General features: G+C 38.1%; 1 protein-coding gene across 1 annotated transcript in view; it reads left to right on the top strand.

The window, feature by feature from the left end:
• Positions 1-15233, top strand: part of TRHDE (thyrotropin-releasing hormone degrading enzyme) — a 214268-nt gene that overhangs the window by 120816 nt on the left and 78219 nt on the right. The window contains exon 6 of the mRNA XM_009887778.1: positions 612-677. Coding sequence (XP_009886080.1) covers positions 612-677 — 66 coding nt within the window. The remainder of the gene's footprint in view (positions 1-611; positions 678-15233) is intronic.

The raw sequence follows: 15233 nt of genomic DNA, 5'->3' as shown, positions 1-15233 counted from the left end.
CAAGCGCTTACCTCTTTGCATGACAGTGTGGGAAATAAGCTGACTATTAATAAGTCAAATATGTATCATCTTACATCTTATAAATGTAACATCTTATGAAATTCTTATGAAAATGATCCACTTCCAGATCATCAGATCTTGAAGGCTTTTATAAAGGAAAGTAGTATCACTAAATCCTGATTTACAATAGTATAATGAAGTTAAAAATATTATGAATAATCACTGTGGTAGAATTCAGCGTGGACATTACTTTTTGCCCTCATTTAAAACTGAGCAGTTCTGCTGAGTGCACCGAAAGGCTGCGGGCAACCAGCTGTGTAGCTGACACATCCGTGCTCCAGCAGTGGAGAGAGGGTGTTTTATGACCTGTATCTTATTCAGTAGACAGGACAGGATACTAACAATATCAGTCTACTTCCTCACTTTTCCTTGTAAGCATTTGCATTATCTTCTCTCTTTTTTTTTTTTTATTCCAGCACAAGTGAAGATTGTATTAATCACGTTTCTAAGATGATAATGTAGGATGGAAATGCATGCTTCAGATTGTTATTATTGTATAACATTGACACTCAAAACTGATAACTTCTTTTTTTCTCTATTATTTCCCACAGGGTGCAGCTCTAATTCGAATGTTGGCTAATTTTATGGGTCACTCCGTGTTTCAAATGGGTTTACAAGTAAGTAAAGGCATTTCTGTCTTTGTGTAGCCGTGTACATTTCTAGCAGTTTTTCTTGCTCTCTCTTTTGTTTTTAAACTATATTTGCTTCTATTTGTGGAAATGTTTCTTTACTTCAGTACCGTCTGAGGCACCAACATGTCCCTGAAACTGAATTTGATGGAAGATGCTGAGTAGTGCAACAGAGAAGGCAGTGCCCCCATTTCCACTTGTATCTGTTGGTATCTCAAGTGATTGCACTTCAACTGGCCCACAGTTTTGTGTCCATTTTGTGTAGGTTTCCATGTAAAAGCCGTTTTATCCATGTGGCAACTGTGTGAAGGCATAGCTGAGGGAAGAGCTACTTCTCTTCAAATACACTTGTGTGCTGGTATAACAAGTAATAACACATGATGCCAAGCCAGCTAGAAAATATGCAACCCTAAAACTAGTAATGCTTTTCAGATAAATATTTTGCCTTTCCTTCCCCCATAGCAAAATCCTCGAGCTTTATTTTTACCTTTGATAAGCATGGAGTGCTCTCTTCCTTAACAATATTTTGAAAACTCATTCTGTCTTTTAAAAGAAATTTAAAGAGGTAACATCTCTGTATGAAGAGAAAGAAATTCAACATACTGATTACCAAGGATGAACTCTTTTCAGCAATAATTCAGTGCAAATGAGTGTTTCGTAAACTATTTAAAAACAAACAAGCAAAAGCATAAAAAACAATGCGACTCCTTCTATTCCATTGAAATCTGTTTGAGTAAATCATGTTACAAGGCAGCTGTGATTGATGAATTATGTATGATGCAGCCTGCTACTTAGAAGTGTCCTTTAAAGTAAATTGATGTTCACCTGAAATACAATTATGCTAAGATGGAAAGAGCAATCAATCTTATCTGTTCTTAGTAAGCTTTTCATTTTGAAATTTAAATAAACTACGTCTGGGATCAGGTCATTTTTTAACAGAATAATTCTACCTCTAACCAAAATGAATTGGAAGATAAAATATAAAACAAAAGTTAAATAAAGGCATTGGTTATGTCAGAGAGGTGTGTTCTATGCAATAGGCAATGAAAGAAAGCCTGCTGAGGAAATACAGCTTTCTGGAGAGTTTATAGGACATTCAGGATTTGCAGGATAACATTTCATAGGACCCAGTTGGCTCATTTTCTTAGTTGTAACACCAGGTCAGATCAGTTAGTTAATTTTCCTATCCAGATAAGAAATCCTGAAATAAAAAAAATTCCTTCATAAAATCTTGTTTACATCAAGGGTAAAACCCTCATCTCATTTAAGCCACTAAGACTTCTGTCCTTATTCTGGCAAACTCCATATTCCAATGAGAAACTTTTGCCTGCACAGATCCATTCATGTAGAAATTCAATACTGTTTTGGCCAAAAAAGTATTTCACTTAGGGTTTCAGAAAGGAAAAGTTTTAATACATACATCTCAAATCTACTTTTTCTATTTTCTTCTACATTTGAAATAGAATTAGAGAAAATTTCAGATCAAAGAATAGGGCTATGCAGGGATTAAATAATCATAATTATCATAAAGTTGTAATGGAGCTTTGTTTTTTGATTTGAGTGGTTTCCTATTATTTCTGCTTTTCACCAGTTCTGCTCTAAATAGAAACTCTTCTGTTTGCTAATGAAAGTCTATGAAAAATCTAACTGTGAAAATCCAACTAGTGAAAGTCTTGGCATCAGTTCAGTGGGAAGATGATATTCTATTCTTTTATAAAAGCTATTTGTAATCCCAGTAGAGATTTTCCATGTTTATGTCTCCAAGTTGAACAAAATAAAACATGAAGTTGATAAGCTTGTTCCTAAGCTACAAGTTATACAATTGGAAATGTTCGTCAATTATTTAATTCTTTGTGGTTTGTAGAGCTAAGAAAATAGTGTTCCTGCACTGTAGAGCTGGGAGGTTAGCTTTGCTAATGATAAGGGGAACTCGAGGACTAATTTACCCTTTCTACCATGCATTCACTTATGCTTTTTAGCTCCTTAGACATGGTACCATTACTTAGGATTTAGCATTGTATTCCTTGAATCCAGTTTTATCACTGAATTCTAACATTCAACTAAATGGCCTTTCTCAAGGATAGCTGCAAAAATAATTTTTTTATTACTACTATTTATAAATCTCTTCAAATAGTGAATACTCTGAAAGTGCACTTGATGGTTTGTTCCTCCTTTATCACTCTAATAGCTCGCTGAGTAACTGAGTTCTGAAGGACCTTCACTTTATCTTATTTGCTTTATTTTTCATTAGCCTCTAGTGCATGGAACACATCAGTGTTAATAACATTAATGTTATTTCAGTTGGTTTTAGTGTATTAGGTATGTCCTTAGTGTTTCACTGATGATAAAAAAGAGTATTCCTGTAGTCTTATTACACTAGCATAAACGATAATGTGTAGCCCTTTATTTGTGTTTGCGTTGAGTGTTTGTGGTTTCATTGAAATCAAGGTACGATTCACCATCTAATTAAGAGCTACAGAATTAAAGTTTTTATATAAAAGAAGCTACAACAAATACACTAACCTTTGGGTTAAGGAGAGGAAAGATAAGATTTAGAGCAAGAAGCAAATTAGATAGCTACCTTTTTTGTTCCTTAGCACTTTTTTCTTAATCTAATTACGTGCTGTCACCTGGCAGGTGGACTTTTGGGAGAGCAGATCAAGATAGCCCAGGGGAGAAAAATGTGTCAAAGAAAACAATCAATTGTGTTAAAAAGCAGAAGAAAAAAGTTGATGAAGGAGAGTGGGGTCCTTTCTTGGATATTCTTTAACAATGAATGTGAGCTGAAGGAAATATACAAAGGGGTACGTGATCCCTAACAGTTCAGCAAACCATTCTGTTGAAGAATCTGCAAGGAGGTAAAATTGTAGTAGAGATGCTCAGTTTTACAGCTTAGATGGCTTTGGAGATATTCATATCTGTCAAGAATAACTGGCCTGTTCCTGTCACGGTAAATATACTGTGAAAGGCCATTGGATATAGTGTGGAAGTTCCACAGTAAAACTGCAGCCAAGAGACTACTTAGTGGAGGTATGATTTTCTGGAAGCTCTTCAAAGACATATGATGTCTTGAACCATGTGACATTTTCAAAGAGAAGATTTAGTAACAAAGACAGAACTTTCTCACTGTTTTCACATAGCACTCCATAGAAGAAACAGAAAGAGAACATATTTTTATTGGCTGTAATGAATAACTGAATAATGACAGTATTAGCCACAGCTGGTAACACTTTCATACAAGAAAGTCACAGCTATTTTTGAAGAAAATGTCTAATAAACCCTTCCTTCTCACAGTAGGTGATTTCTTTCTTTTTAAAAGTCCTGACATCTTTCATAATGTGCAAAGTTTCTTATGCTCCAGAGAAATTCAAGAGGTGGACGTCACCGAGTGCCAGTAGTCTTCTTACAAAGTGGTGTTGTTTTTCAGTCAAAAAGCCATTAATCAGCTAGGGCAGTGATTAGAGTATGAAGAGTCTTGGTCAGCACCACTTGCTCTTATTATGTTTTGGAACTGCATAGATTGGTAGACGAAGAAGCCATAAGTTGGCCTTATCATTCAGTCATCAGTCAGGGCAGTAATATGCAATATAATATTCGATTTGTGTGAGATTTTCATCTGTAGGCTGTTGTTCCTAATCTGTGTCCTTGAAATAGATGGTTGCGTACATGACTGGTGTCACTGTATTACATTTCCTGGAAGGTTTTACTGCTTTATGGCAAGACATATTTTTTTCATATTAAGTATAGAGAGAAAGCCCAGTGATTTGAAGGTCTGGTACTTAGATGTGTGCAGTAACGCACTTCCAGCTCTGTAATGAGAGATTTCTGCACTGGTTTATTTAGATTTTTCTTATATTTGGTTTGATTATTTTGGAACCTCTTCTCTATTACTGTACGTTTGTCAACATTGCATTTCATTTGCCACGTGGCAGCTCATAGATCACATAGATCTGAATCCTTTTGAACTTCACTGGCTGCTACGTATGTGTTCATCACTCACTCTGATTTAGTGCATCATCAGCAGTTTGAATTAGTTACTGTAGGAATCTCCGCTTCTGTGATAAATTAACTGCTTTTGTACTTTAGGCTTCACGTTGTACATTTGGAAGAAGAATTTCCATACAGTGCTTTGGATATATGCTGTCTTTTTTGGTGCTGTTGAGTGGCCACTGTATTGAAACAAATTGGTCAACCTTTCAGAGGAGCTGTCCGGGGAAATGTGACCTGCAGGCTGTTAAATACAACAGGGTTCAGATTTTGGTCGCTTTTTACTGTCACAAAGCTGACTACTTAGACTTGCTTTCATCCACAGTGCTTAGTATTTCCTGCATTTTAGACATCTCTGTGCTTGCCTGGGTGCTGCTTCAGTTGTGGCAGTCAATGTGAAACCCAATCAGAAACTTTCTAGGTGTAAAATAAAGCTCTAATGTGCTAGTTTCCATATTGTTCGCCACTTCTGTCCAAGAATCTAGTAGTACAAGAAATGTATTTGTCTACTTTCACAGTATTATTTCATAATCTATTTTTTACATTGTATATTAAACAGGTTTCAGTGTACCCATTTCATCATACCTACTTATTATATCTTTATTCCCAGTTCACAACAGTTAACTGTAGGCTTTTTAAAATGAGACATCAGTAGAGACTTCTTAGTAGAGTTTTCTGTAAAAACAAACAAAAAAAATCAGGCACCTTAGGATCAGGCTCAGTGAAGCAGTGATGCTGTGATGCTATCTGCAGATCAACAGTGCACATGGAACTACTGGAGTCTTCCTCTGCACAGTGGGAGGATGTAAGTTTTGCCACCAGGCAGGAGCATCTTTACAGCTGGAGTACCTTTGGTGTTGCAGCTCACCTTGCTGGTGCATTTAGTAGATGTTGAGTAAAGTACTTTTTAGCTAATTCTGCATCCATCTCCTCTGGTTTAGAAGAACCCAGAGTGTATGATCTTGGTGAACATCAAAGTATCGCCATCGGCGTACTGACTGTGACCTGTCCTTAAGTTAGTTGCTACTGGTCCCTTTATTTTTTAAACTGTCTCACTTCTGACAGTTGTCAACAAGATAACTTGAGCATGGTAAAAGCAGGACATAGGAAGTTAGGAATCTCATAGGAGCTGACATCACTGTTTTCTGTGCTGCATGTCATACGAGATTGATAACATCTTTCACCTTTTCTGCCCCTTCAGCATTTCTCATGCTTCTAATTTACATCACTCTGGATTTTAGGTTTACATTTGTTAAATGAATTCAGTGTTAGGGACTTTTTCTGTAGCTTTTTCCACCATGACTTAAGTAGATCAGTAAAAGTTTACATAAGAAACTTCTATAACTTGCAATGTCACAACGTTTTTTCCTTTGAAAGTGTTAAAGATGTACAGCGTAGTACGGGCCAGACTTGGATATCACTACCAAAAATGGAAGTCCTTCCTCTAGCTTCAAGAGGATTTGAGTATACTATGTGTGTAGCAAAATACTTCTGTTTAAAGAGAAAATGTGATTGAAGATGCATAATACAAATGTGTAGTTATTGAGAAATGCTAAAGTTAATGTTATCTTTGCATTCTTTTCCTTTTTAGTATGCACCTTAACCAGTATTTTTAATTATGCGATCGCTCAGTGTTTTCTATCAGACAATGTCTGATTCAATTCACAAAGTGGACCGTGCTAACTGAATTGTCTGTCTATTCAATAGTTTTGTATACTTTTCATTTGCTTTGTAGCCCCAGTTCCTGACCGCTACATACAATTTTCTTAAATGCTATCCAGTATAGTATCAGAGTGCATCACCAACAGTTAGTGAACAGAACACATATAAGCTCATAGGGAGGTAAGGGGTGGTGCTAGCCTCGTTTTATAAAGGGAGATCTAGGCCCACAGAAATTTAAGTTAAAATTTATGCAAGTGTGGAGTTTGCCATGTGAGATGCCCAGTGCAGCACTTTTCCTTCCCGTGTGTCTTAGCACCTACGGATTGGAAGACTTTATGTGTTCAAAGCTCAGCTTCCACTGGCTTCATCGTCAGCTGTGAGTGCTCAGCGTGGCTGCAGCTCAGCCTCTAGGGGCACCAAGCGGGGCCTCCAGAAAACGTCGATCATACAATTAATGTTGCTATAAATAAATCCGTGAGAGGGAGTGCCTGCACATTTGGGTGGAAATCTGACCAATGTGATTAAAAGAGATCCATGAAATTTGGATATCGAAGTATTTAGCATTATAAACTATTTCAGGTATTCAGGTATTCAGAACAGACTTCACATCAGGTTCAGTCACAGAGTCCAGCTCTGTTACAAATCAGGCCACAGGGCCATATGTAATGCATCCACAATTATAGCAGCAACCCGTCATGACTGCTGGTGGGTTTTGCCTGATATAACATAGGTGCTGTTCAGAGAGAGCTTTTTCCTAAGATGTTGCATTGGCAGAATATTCCTGTTTGGTTATATTAACTCATTTCCCTCTTTTATGCTCCTCTTTTTGTCCCCGGAGTGTTTGGATCAGTCAGTTTTCTTCCCCGGCTGTTGGGGATTGCCAAGAGAAGGCAGATGGCTCCTTGCTTTCTGCTTCAGGGTCCTCACCTCCCTCCAAGCTCAGACAGCTGTGAGCTGTTGGTACAGGGGCAGAGAGGGACTCCCTAGCTTCTAAGTCACCTAAAGTTGATCAGTGGTAGGAAAAAGCACGTTCCTGAAACAAGATCACTTTCCTTCTGACCTTTAGCCCTGTGCTCCAGTGCATGGGGACAGCAGAGCTTTTCAAAGGAAAGAGAGACAAGAAAAGGTAAAACGTGGTATTTTTCCATACTTTCTTTCTGGTGTTGACTGAAATTTTTGGAGAAGAATTCAGTCTGAGAACTAAACTGAATTTTGGAGAAGAATTTGTTCTGAGGACTGGACTTTTTGAAGGTAAGATTTCAACTCAAACAGTTACATTTTGGCCACATTGCAGGTCCCAGCAGGGAGAGTTATGAAGAGTGGTAATGGCAGGGGGTGCTGAACCTCAATAGCTGGTGGTGTCCCCAGTGCCCGCGTTCAGAGCAAGGTTACAGTCGGTGTCACCTTCATTAGGAGGAAGTCGTGCTGTCCTTCAGCTGGGATAAAATGTTGCTTTATTACTCCATTGCTAAAGCTTCTTACAAAAAAGAAAAACAATCAGTATACACACAATTTGCTTAATTCGTTAAGTTTGTTTCCTCAGAACAGGATTGCCCTGTATGACAATGTTACAATCAGTCATATTAGAGATACCATATACGTATTTACTTCATGTGCTTTCAGTGAACTTCTCCTATTTTGTCGCATGTCAAATTTAGTTATGACTGTTTTCTCCTTCATTTTTATTATAGGAATTATTAAGAGGAAGAATGGTAGGTATGAATTCTCAGATAACGTCAGAAGGCTGAACGGGTATTTAAGAAAATGTTTTCTTTGGAATAAAATTATACTGTTTTCCTGATAGGAGCTCAGTGGCAACCTCACCTCTGTTGCTATGAGGCAGCACAATGGACTTCACAGGGTGCTGGAAGTACACATCTTGTATGCAATTCTGCTGTCCTCACACAATCAAAATTTCCATTCGCTCTTTAGAAGTCAGTGGGGACATTTCCAGCAGAAAGACTGCAGGATTGAACTCCTAGTTAAACCTTAGTACATGTCGGAAATGAAATAAATCTACTTCTGTTCAACTGTATTGAGTCTGGCTGAGATGGGGTTAATTTTCCCCATAGCAGCCCTCATCGTGCTGCTAGCTAGTGCTGGCAGCTAGAAAAGTGTTAACACACCAGTGTTTTGGCTGCTGCTGAGCAGTGCTCACGCAACATCCAGACTGTCTCTCCAGCATTCTTCCCCCTCACCAGTAGACTGGGAGTGGGCAAGATCTTGGGATGGGACATAGCCAGGACAGCCGACCCAAACTGACCAAGGGGATATTCCATATCATATGATGTCTGCTCAGCAATAGAAGCTAAGAGAAACGAAGAGAAGGGGGAGCATTTGTTTCTTACATTTGTCTTTCAGAGCAACTGCTACAGGTACTGAAGCCCTGCTTCCCAGGAAGTGGCCGGACATCACCTGCTGATGGGAAGCGGAGAATAAATCTTTTCTTTTCCTTTGCTTCCACATGCGGCTTTTGCTTTTGCTTTTTTAAACTGCCTTTATCTTTACCCACGAGGTATTTTCCCATCTTCTTTTCTCCCCCTCTCTCCTGCTGAGGAGGGGAGTGATAGAGCGGTTTGGTGGGCACCTGGCATCCAGCCAGGGTCAACCCACCACATCAGCCCATTGGAAGACATACAGAAAAAAGCTGAAGCTTCTCCTCCTCCTCCTTCCTCTTCCTTTTGCTCTTCCTCTTCCTTTCTCTACATACATTTAAACTGCAGCTACTGTAGGCAGGTAGACACAGTAGCATATGGCCAGATGTAATTGCTAATGATTTTTAAGGTGTCTTCAATTTGCAAAATTAAATGCAGCTCTAGTGACTGTATTGTAGGATGCTCTTTTTGCACGATGAGAAACATTTGCTCAATTGATATGAACAACAAATAACTTATAAGCAAAGCCGAAGCTTCACTATTACTGCTTTCCTATCTGTTATTCATTGTTACTGTACAAATGTTGGAGGTCATTATGATCTAGACACAGTGACACGTGAATCATACTCACAGTAAGTTTTCTCGAGTGATTTATGGTGACCTTTTCATAGTAAGTAGCATTAATTTCTTTCCAATTCTGTGGCTTCTATAGAAAAAAGTATTACAGAAAAGTACAGCAGAGATTTTTTGCCTGGTTAGCAATCCCTGGGCTCCCTGTTTCATGTTAATGCAGAGAAATGAGCAGCCAACCTGTCACAATTAGCAGGTGCTATCCAAATATCTCTGGAAAACATTCCATCATTTTTTTGTGTGCATTAAAAATATATTTATTGAGCAATATCTGGCTTTAGGTTCAAATGTATTATACAACCAAACAAGGCAGAACTAAAATGAATGTACAAATTCAGTCAAATATATGCAGTTCAATTTCAAAGAGTACTTTATTTCTGTAAGATTTGTTCTTAGCTCTGTAGTTTAGTACCACTACCAAATAATACATCAAATACATTTTTCTTTAAAGCCAAGCTTAATATACTAGCAGGTGTCTCACTGCACAGCAGATACCATCAGACTTTGCTAGGCAATAACTCTGCAATCCTTCTAACTGTTCCCTTTAGACTTTGCATGCAAACTGTTTTGCCACCACACTGCAATTGCTGTTGCTGTGTTTCAAAATGGAACCTCCTTCCTCTTCAAGTTAATAGCTAATAAGCAAAGCTGAATTTTACAAGGGAAATAAACCTCTCCGTTTAATAATTCTGATCTTTTAATAAGGATTCATGGCAAAGGAGGATATATTTTAAAGTAGCTGGAAATTTGCCTGAGTACAAATTTTGAATCTGTTTTAGATGCTCCATTCACATTGGGTTTGCTGAGTTGCAATGCAGAGGAAGTATTAATTACAAAATTGCATTTCTTACAGTGGCTTGAGGTTCGATTCTTTTCTCATGTTGGAATGAAAATGACAGGGCCGTATTGATTTCAGCTGGGTTACTTCTGATTTACAGTACTGGTCTCTTATCAACAAGAAGCAGGTAGAGCGAAGGAAGCAGTCCCATTGACTTAATGATGGCTCTTGCCTCCTTTCTCTTACTAGTTTCTCTTGTGTCTCAGCCTGGATGAAGCACTGTTTGCACTGTTTGGGACACGATGCAGGTCCTATCTGTATTGTCTACATGAATGTTACACTTCCAACACCGTGGATGAGATACTCTCAACGTTGCCCTAATTTTTCTCCCACTGAAATTAGTGCTAAAAACCCCATTGACCCATATAATACCAGAAATGTCAGTTCTGCTGATCTGATTATTGTTAGAGCATATGGGAGTATTATGAATTACAAAGGAAAAAGGACAAAGTAAAATACTATAATTATGTGGCCTATTCAGCATCATTGGCTCTAGAGAAAATTAAGATTTATTTCCATATATGGTTCCAGTGTCACTCTTCCTGATTAGTAGTTATAGCTTCCTGTTTGGATATAATGATTTAATTGCAGATATGACATGTTGACGGTGGATATTTTCCAGTTGCTGCTGATTGCGAGCATTGTATCGCTGTTATGTATGAAAAAATTCTAAGTATACCTTTTGAAAATAAAGGGCTGGAATTTCATCTGGTGTACATTGATGGGATCCCACTGATTTCCTTCCATGGGATTTTATGCATTGACTGAGATAGTAACCCAAAGGGAATGCAAAACACAGCCGAAGTGAATATCTGCATGATGCCTCTGCAGTATGTTGCACACCTCTAAGGCTTTTTTTAACTTCTTTTTACCAATTTGTGAGTTTGAATCTAGAAGTTAGCTAAGAAGTTCCTGATAGTGAACATTTTAAGCATTGCTTTCCTGTGTACCGCAGTGGAATTATTGGGAATGTTGAAAGTGTTACTTGCTTTTAAGAATTTTTAATTTCTTAATGCTGCTAATGGTAAAAATACAGGCTGGATAAATTAGCAATTCAGAAAGTGTGATTGTATATGGAGCAGATAAAATAATTCTTTTGTGTTACTATTTAAAGAAAAGACAAAAAAGATTTGGAGAGGATTAAAAAAATAAAAAACCTCCAGTTCTATCTGCCAGGCCTGGACATCTTACAGGGACACCACTTTCAGAAAATGAAGAGACAGGTAGAATTACTAATCACTTAAAATATGTTACCCAATAAATTTCTATGTGGGAGAGATTCAAGAGGTAGCTGCCCTGATCTGTGTAGAATTATTAGAAATAAGGACAAAAAGTGATTATTCTTAGTAGCTTTAGTCTTTGATTTGTTCAAAGTGGTGTAAAATTCTAATTCAGAGTTTTATTTTTAATGCCAAGTAAACCAGGTTTAAGCTGTGTTTATATAGGGACACAAAAAGTTCATTCAAAGTAGCTGAAGGTGTGAACTGTAGTTGGATTAGTTAAATCTCATTGTAGCCCCATGTGGGCACTTTCAAAACTGAAGTTAACTGTTATTTCATTTACCTTAATTCATGATAGTGTTTTCACTGTGACTGGAAGTCACTGAGCTTAGTCTGCTTGAGTTCTGAATGACAGTGTCCATATGTAAGGTTTAATGAAGGTTAACTAATTCACTGTAAAAATTAGGTTATTGATGAGGAACGATACCATCAAACGTTAGTCGAACATTTGAAAAGAACATTTAAGCATCGCTTTTAGAGAAATGCACTTCAAAATAGACTTTTTGTTTCCCTTGAATGTGATACATTGATAATCTTTCTCTTAACTGTCTTCTGAAATCACCGCTGTCTTTCTTTCTGTCTGTTCTCTTTCATAATATTCGGCTCATGCTTGGACAGGACAATGGTTTAGGAAGCCACCCTTCTCTTTTCCTCAGTGCTTCCTCCAGCTGCTCATTTCCATCCACACGTAGCGACCCAGCGCCATGTAATTTGTACCAGTGGAAGAGTTCAGAGTCCTTTTTGGTGAACTTGATCAAGGAAGGGAGGGTGTCCGTGGTGCAGGATGATGGATTTACTTCCTGTACAGGCCATTTCAGAGATCTGGTTTGCAAAGCAGCCTCACCAACAGGGGGATGAGGACAAGAAGGAGCAGAGGTTGTGGAAGGTACTTAGTCTGGCTGTTGCACCAAAGTGTCATCAAACTGTAGCTCATGGGAGATACAGGAATTTATTTGATGCGGTGTCTGTATATAAAACAGATGTGATAATTTTAGTACTAGGTTGGGACTATCTACACTGTAGGCATGGTCTTATGCTCATTATGTGCTTCCTGTTTCAATATTATTTTGGTGCTGTTTTGTGTTAACTATAGGTTGAAATGCTTTTTTAGTTAGTTTAATTCTTGGCTTGTTGACCAGTGAGTAACTTCATTTTTTGTTGGAGGAACACATTTTAATGCAATAATAGATTAAAGTATAGGAACGATTTTTGGTCATCTGGTAGATGAAAGGTCAAGTATATTCCATGACTGCAGTGTATTCTGTAGGTTGGCAGTTTCTGACAAGACTGCTGGAAGCAGTTTTGGGCACTCCTAGTAAAACTGGTGTAGATGGTGAAGAAGTTGCTTGGCTTACTTGACCTGTTTCCAAGGTTTTTCTTAGCTGGCTTTGCAGTACTGCTTTGGTAAGTGGTCTGATCACAGCTGTTCTTTCAATTTGGAGGTAGCTCTGCAGCTTGACTCACTGGTACAAATTAATTCTGACACAAATAGAGTTAACCCCCATCTAATTTGCCTTATACAATGTTTACCATGACCGATAAGGTGGATTTACCTACTCCTTATTTTGTACTCTACTACTTGTCTGACTGCCCAGCCAGGAGGGTGATCACTTCTTGTCCTTAAAGCTCTTTCTCAAGGGTTAGTCTGTTGTGCAGCTGAAAAATACTGCGAACTTAGTTGGCTATTATAGCTTTCCTATTCAGTAGTCTTCCTCTCTTATGGGAATCTTCACTTCTTTGTAGCTTGCTGGTAGTGCTTTACCACTGGTTCTCACTCCCTCTTCTTTATCACTCACCATTGCAAACATATGCAGCACCTTCCTCCCTCTGACCCTTGCCCAAGCTTTTTTATTTGAATGTTAGGCAACGTCAAGATAATACGTGATAGCAGCTTTGGTGTTAGCGGTGTGAAGGAAAGGGGGAAAAAAAGTTGCATGTTACAGTCAGTGAGTCAGCATCTGTCAGATGGTGTCTGGTGGCTTAAGGTTAAGTATACAAATTTCTGGGAAGACAAACATGCTGGATTTGATAGCTGGAGCCTTAGAGCCCGATTTCTACCTCTAAATCTTTGGTGAGATACAGCAGTCGTATAAAACTGTTCAACAAGAGCATATTGTAGGCTGAAGGGAGGAGGATGTGCACCCAGGAGTAGGAATGAAATACAGAACAGAGAGGTAGAGGCAAGGCTGCTCTTTCCTGAGCCCTGAGAAATGAGAGCATTCAGAGGAATGTAGCCACAAGAATTTGATGCCAAAGTATTTTGCTGCTTTTTTTCTCACTCATCTTATATAGTGGAATTTCCCAGTTATCTTCAGAAGAAAAAATAAGTTATTCAATGTTAATCTGTTTCAGATCTCAGCACCACTCATATAAGTCAGGAGCTGTTCCTTCAGCCAACCAATCGACTTCATACAGATAAACTGAGAAAGGAATTTGGTCCTAGAATTGATGTTTCAGTGCCTGGTTATAGATCTGAAGTCTCCCCTGAAAGTAAGATACATGTTTGGAGACTTATTCCCCCTTTACACTTGTATAACCTCTTTGCATTTATCAGTCACTACCTTTTATTAGTTGTGAGCATTATCAGGTTTGGATGGTGGGGTAGTTCATTTTTTCAAAACCAAGAGGCTCAATCCCTAGCAGCACCGAGAGAACTAAGATTGCAAAGGGATAAAAGACTTTTTCCTTTTAAATAATCTCCTTTTCCTAAAAAAAGTCTAATACAATAAAAGACCTGCGAATTTAATCAATACAGCATTACTAAAAACATCTTTCAAAATCCTTTAGCACTTTTCACTGTACTCCTATTTCTACTACTGTTCAAGCTATCTGCTTTGGTATTCAAATAATAAAATGATTTAAAAAGCATTGAGCCTTTTGATTTTTTGGGGACAATGAAGATTACTATTTGACAAAACATTATATTATAGTCTAAACCTGTTGAGATTTTTTGCAAGATCTTAGGTTTTGATTGTGCAGTAATTGGACTTTGTTTTCATGGCGTGACAGACTGGGTTATGGGTTTTTTTTAATTTGATGTCAAAAATTAACAAAGCACATGTCAGAAAACCATATTGTCTGATTAAATCTTTTTTATTGATAGAGGTGAAGAGATCATGTTCCATTATTCTTTTTGGTAAAGAGTAGCTTCATGTTTTAATGCCAAAACAGTAAGAAGAATGTTACGAGAGGAGGCTTGCTGAAAATGTAAAACCAAATGATAATTTTTTTGTGTGTGTTTGATTAATTTTCATGTTGACTGACACTGCACTAGGGTCTGTGAACTCTCTTTCTACTTTCCCCATGACAAAGAAAATGTTTAGAGATGGCATTACAGTGGAGAAAGCAGGAGTTGTAGAAGAGCTCTGTTGAGTTTTGGGTTGTTAAAGGCGTTTTCATGCCATTTTTTCTCCTCACACATACTGTAGGGTTTTAGCTGAAAGTTAGGAAGGTGGCTGAAGCGTATCTTCATGCTCCAGCATACTCCAGTTGATGGAACAGCTTTTGTAGGTGATAGACTTGTGAGTTTATGATGGGAAGCAGCCTTGCAGCCAGATGGTTCTGGGCATATGTGTTTATGAGGAAATGGCTTAAAGTCACTTTACCTCCTTTGGAGCTGTGCTGAGCACAGTTTAGATTCAGGCAGTTGAGTCTTCAGTGTCATCCTCCTTTTATGTTCTGTAGCTTGCATCTCTCTCCTGTTTGCTTTGGTTCTTTTCTATTCAATGTAAAGGCAAAGGAGTGGCTAATACTCCTGCCCTGAAGAATTACA

The sequence above is a fragment of the Charadrius vociferus genome, unplaced genomic scaffold (assembly GCF_000708025.1).
Source record: "Charadrius vociferus isolate BGI_N301 unplaced genomic scaffold, ASM70802v2 scaffold125, whole genome shotgun sequence".
Lineage (NCBI taxonomy): Eukaryota > Metazoa > Chordata > Aves > Charadriiformes > Charadriidae > Charadrius > Charadrius vociferus.
This window is presented reverse-complemented; position numbering and strand designations above follow the sequence as displayed.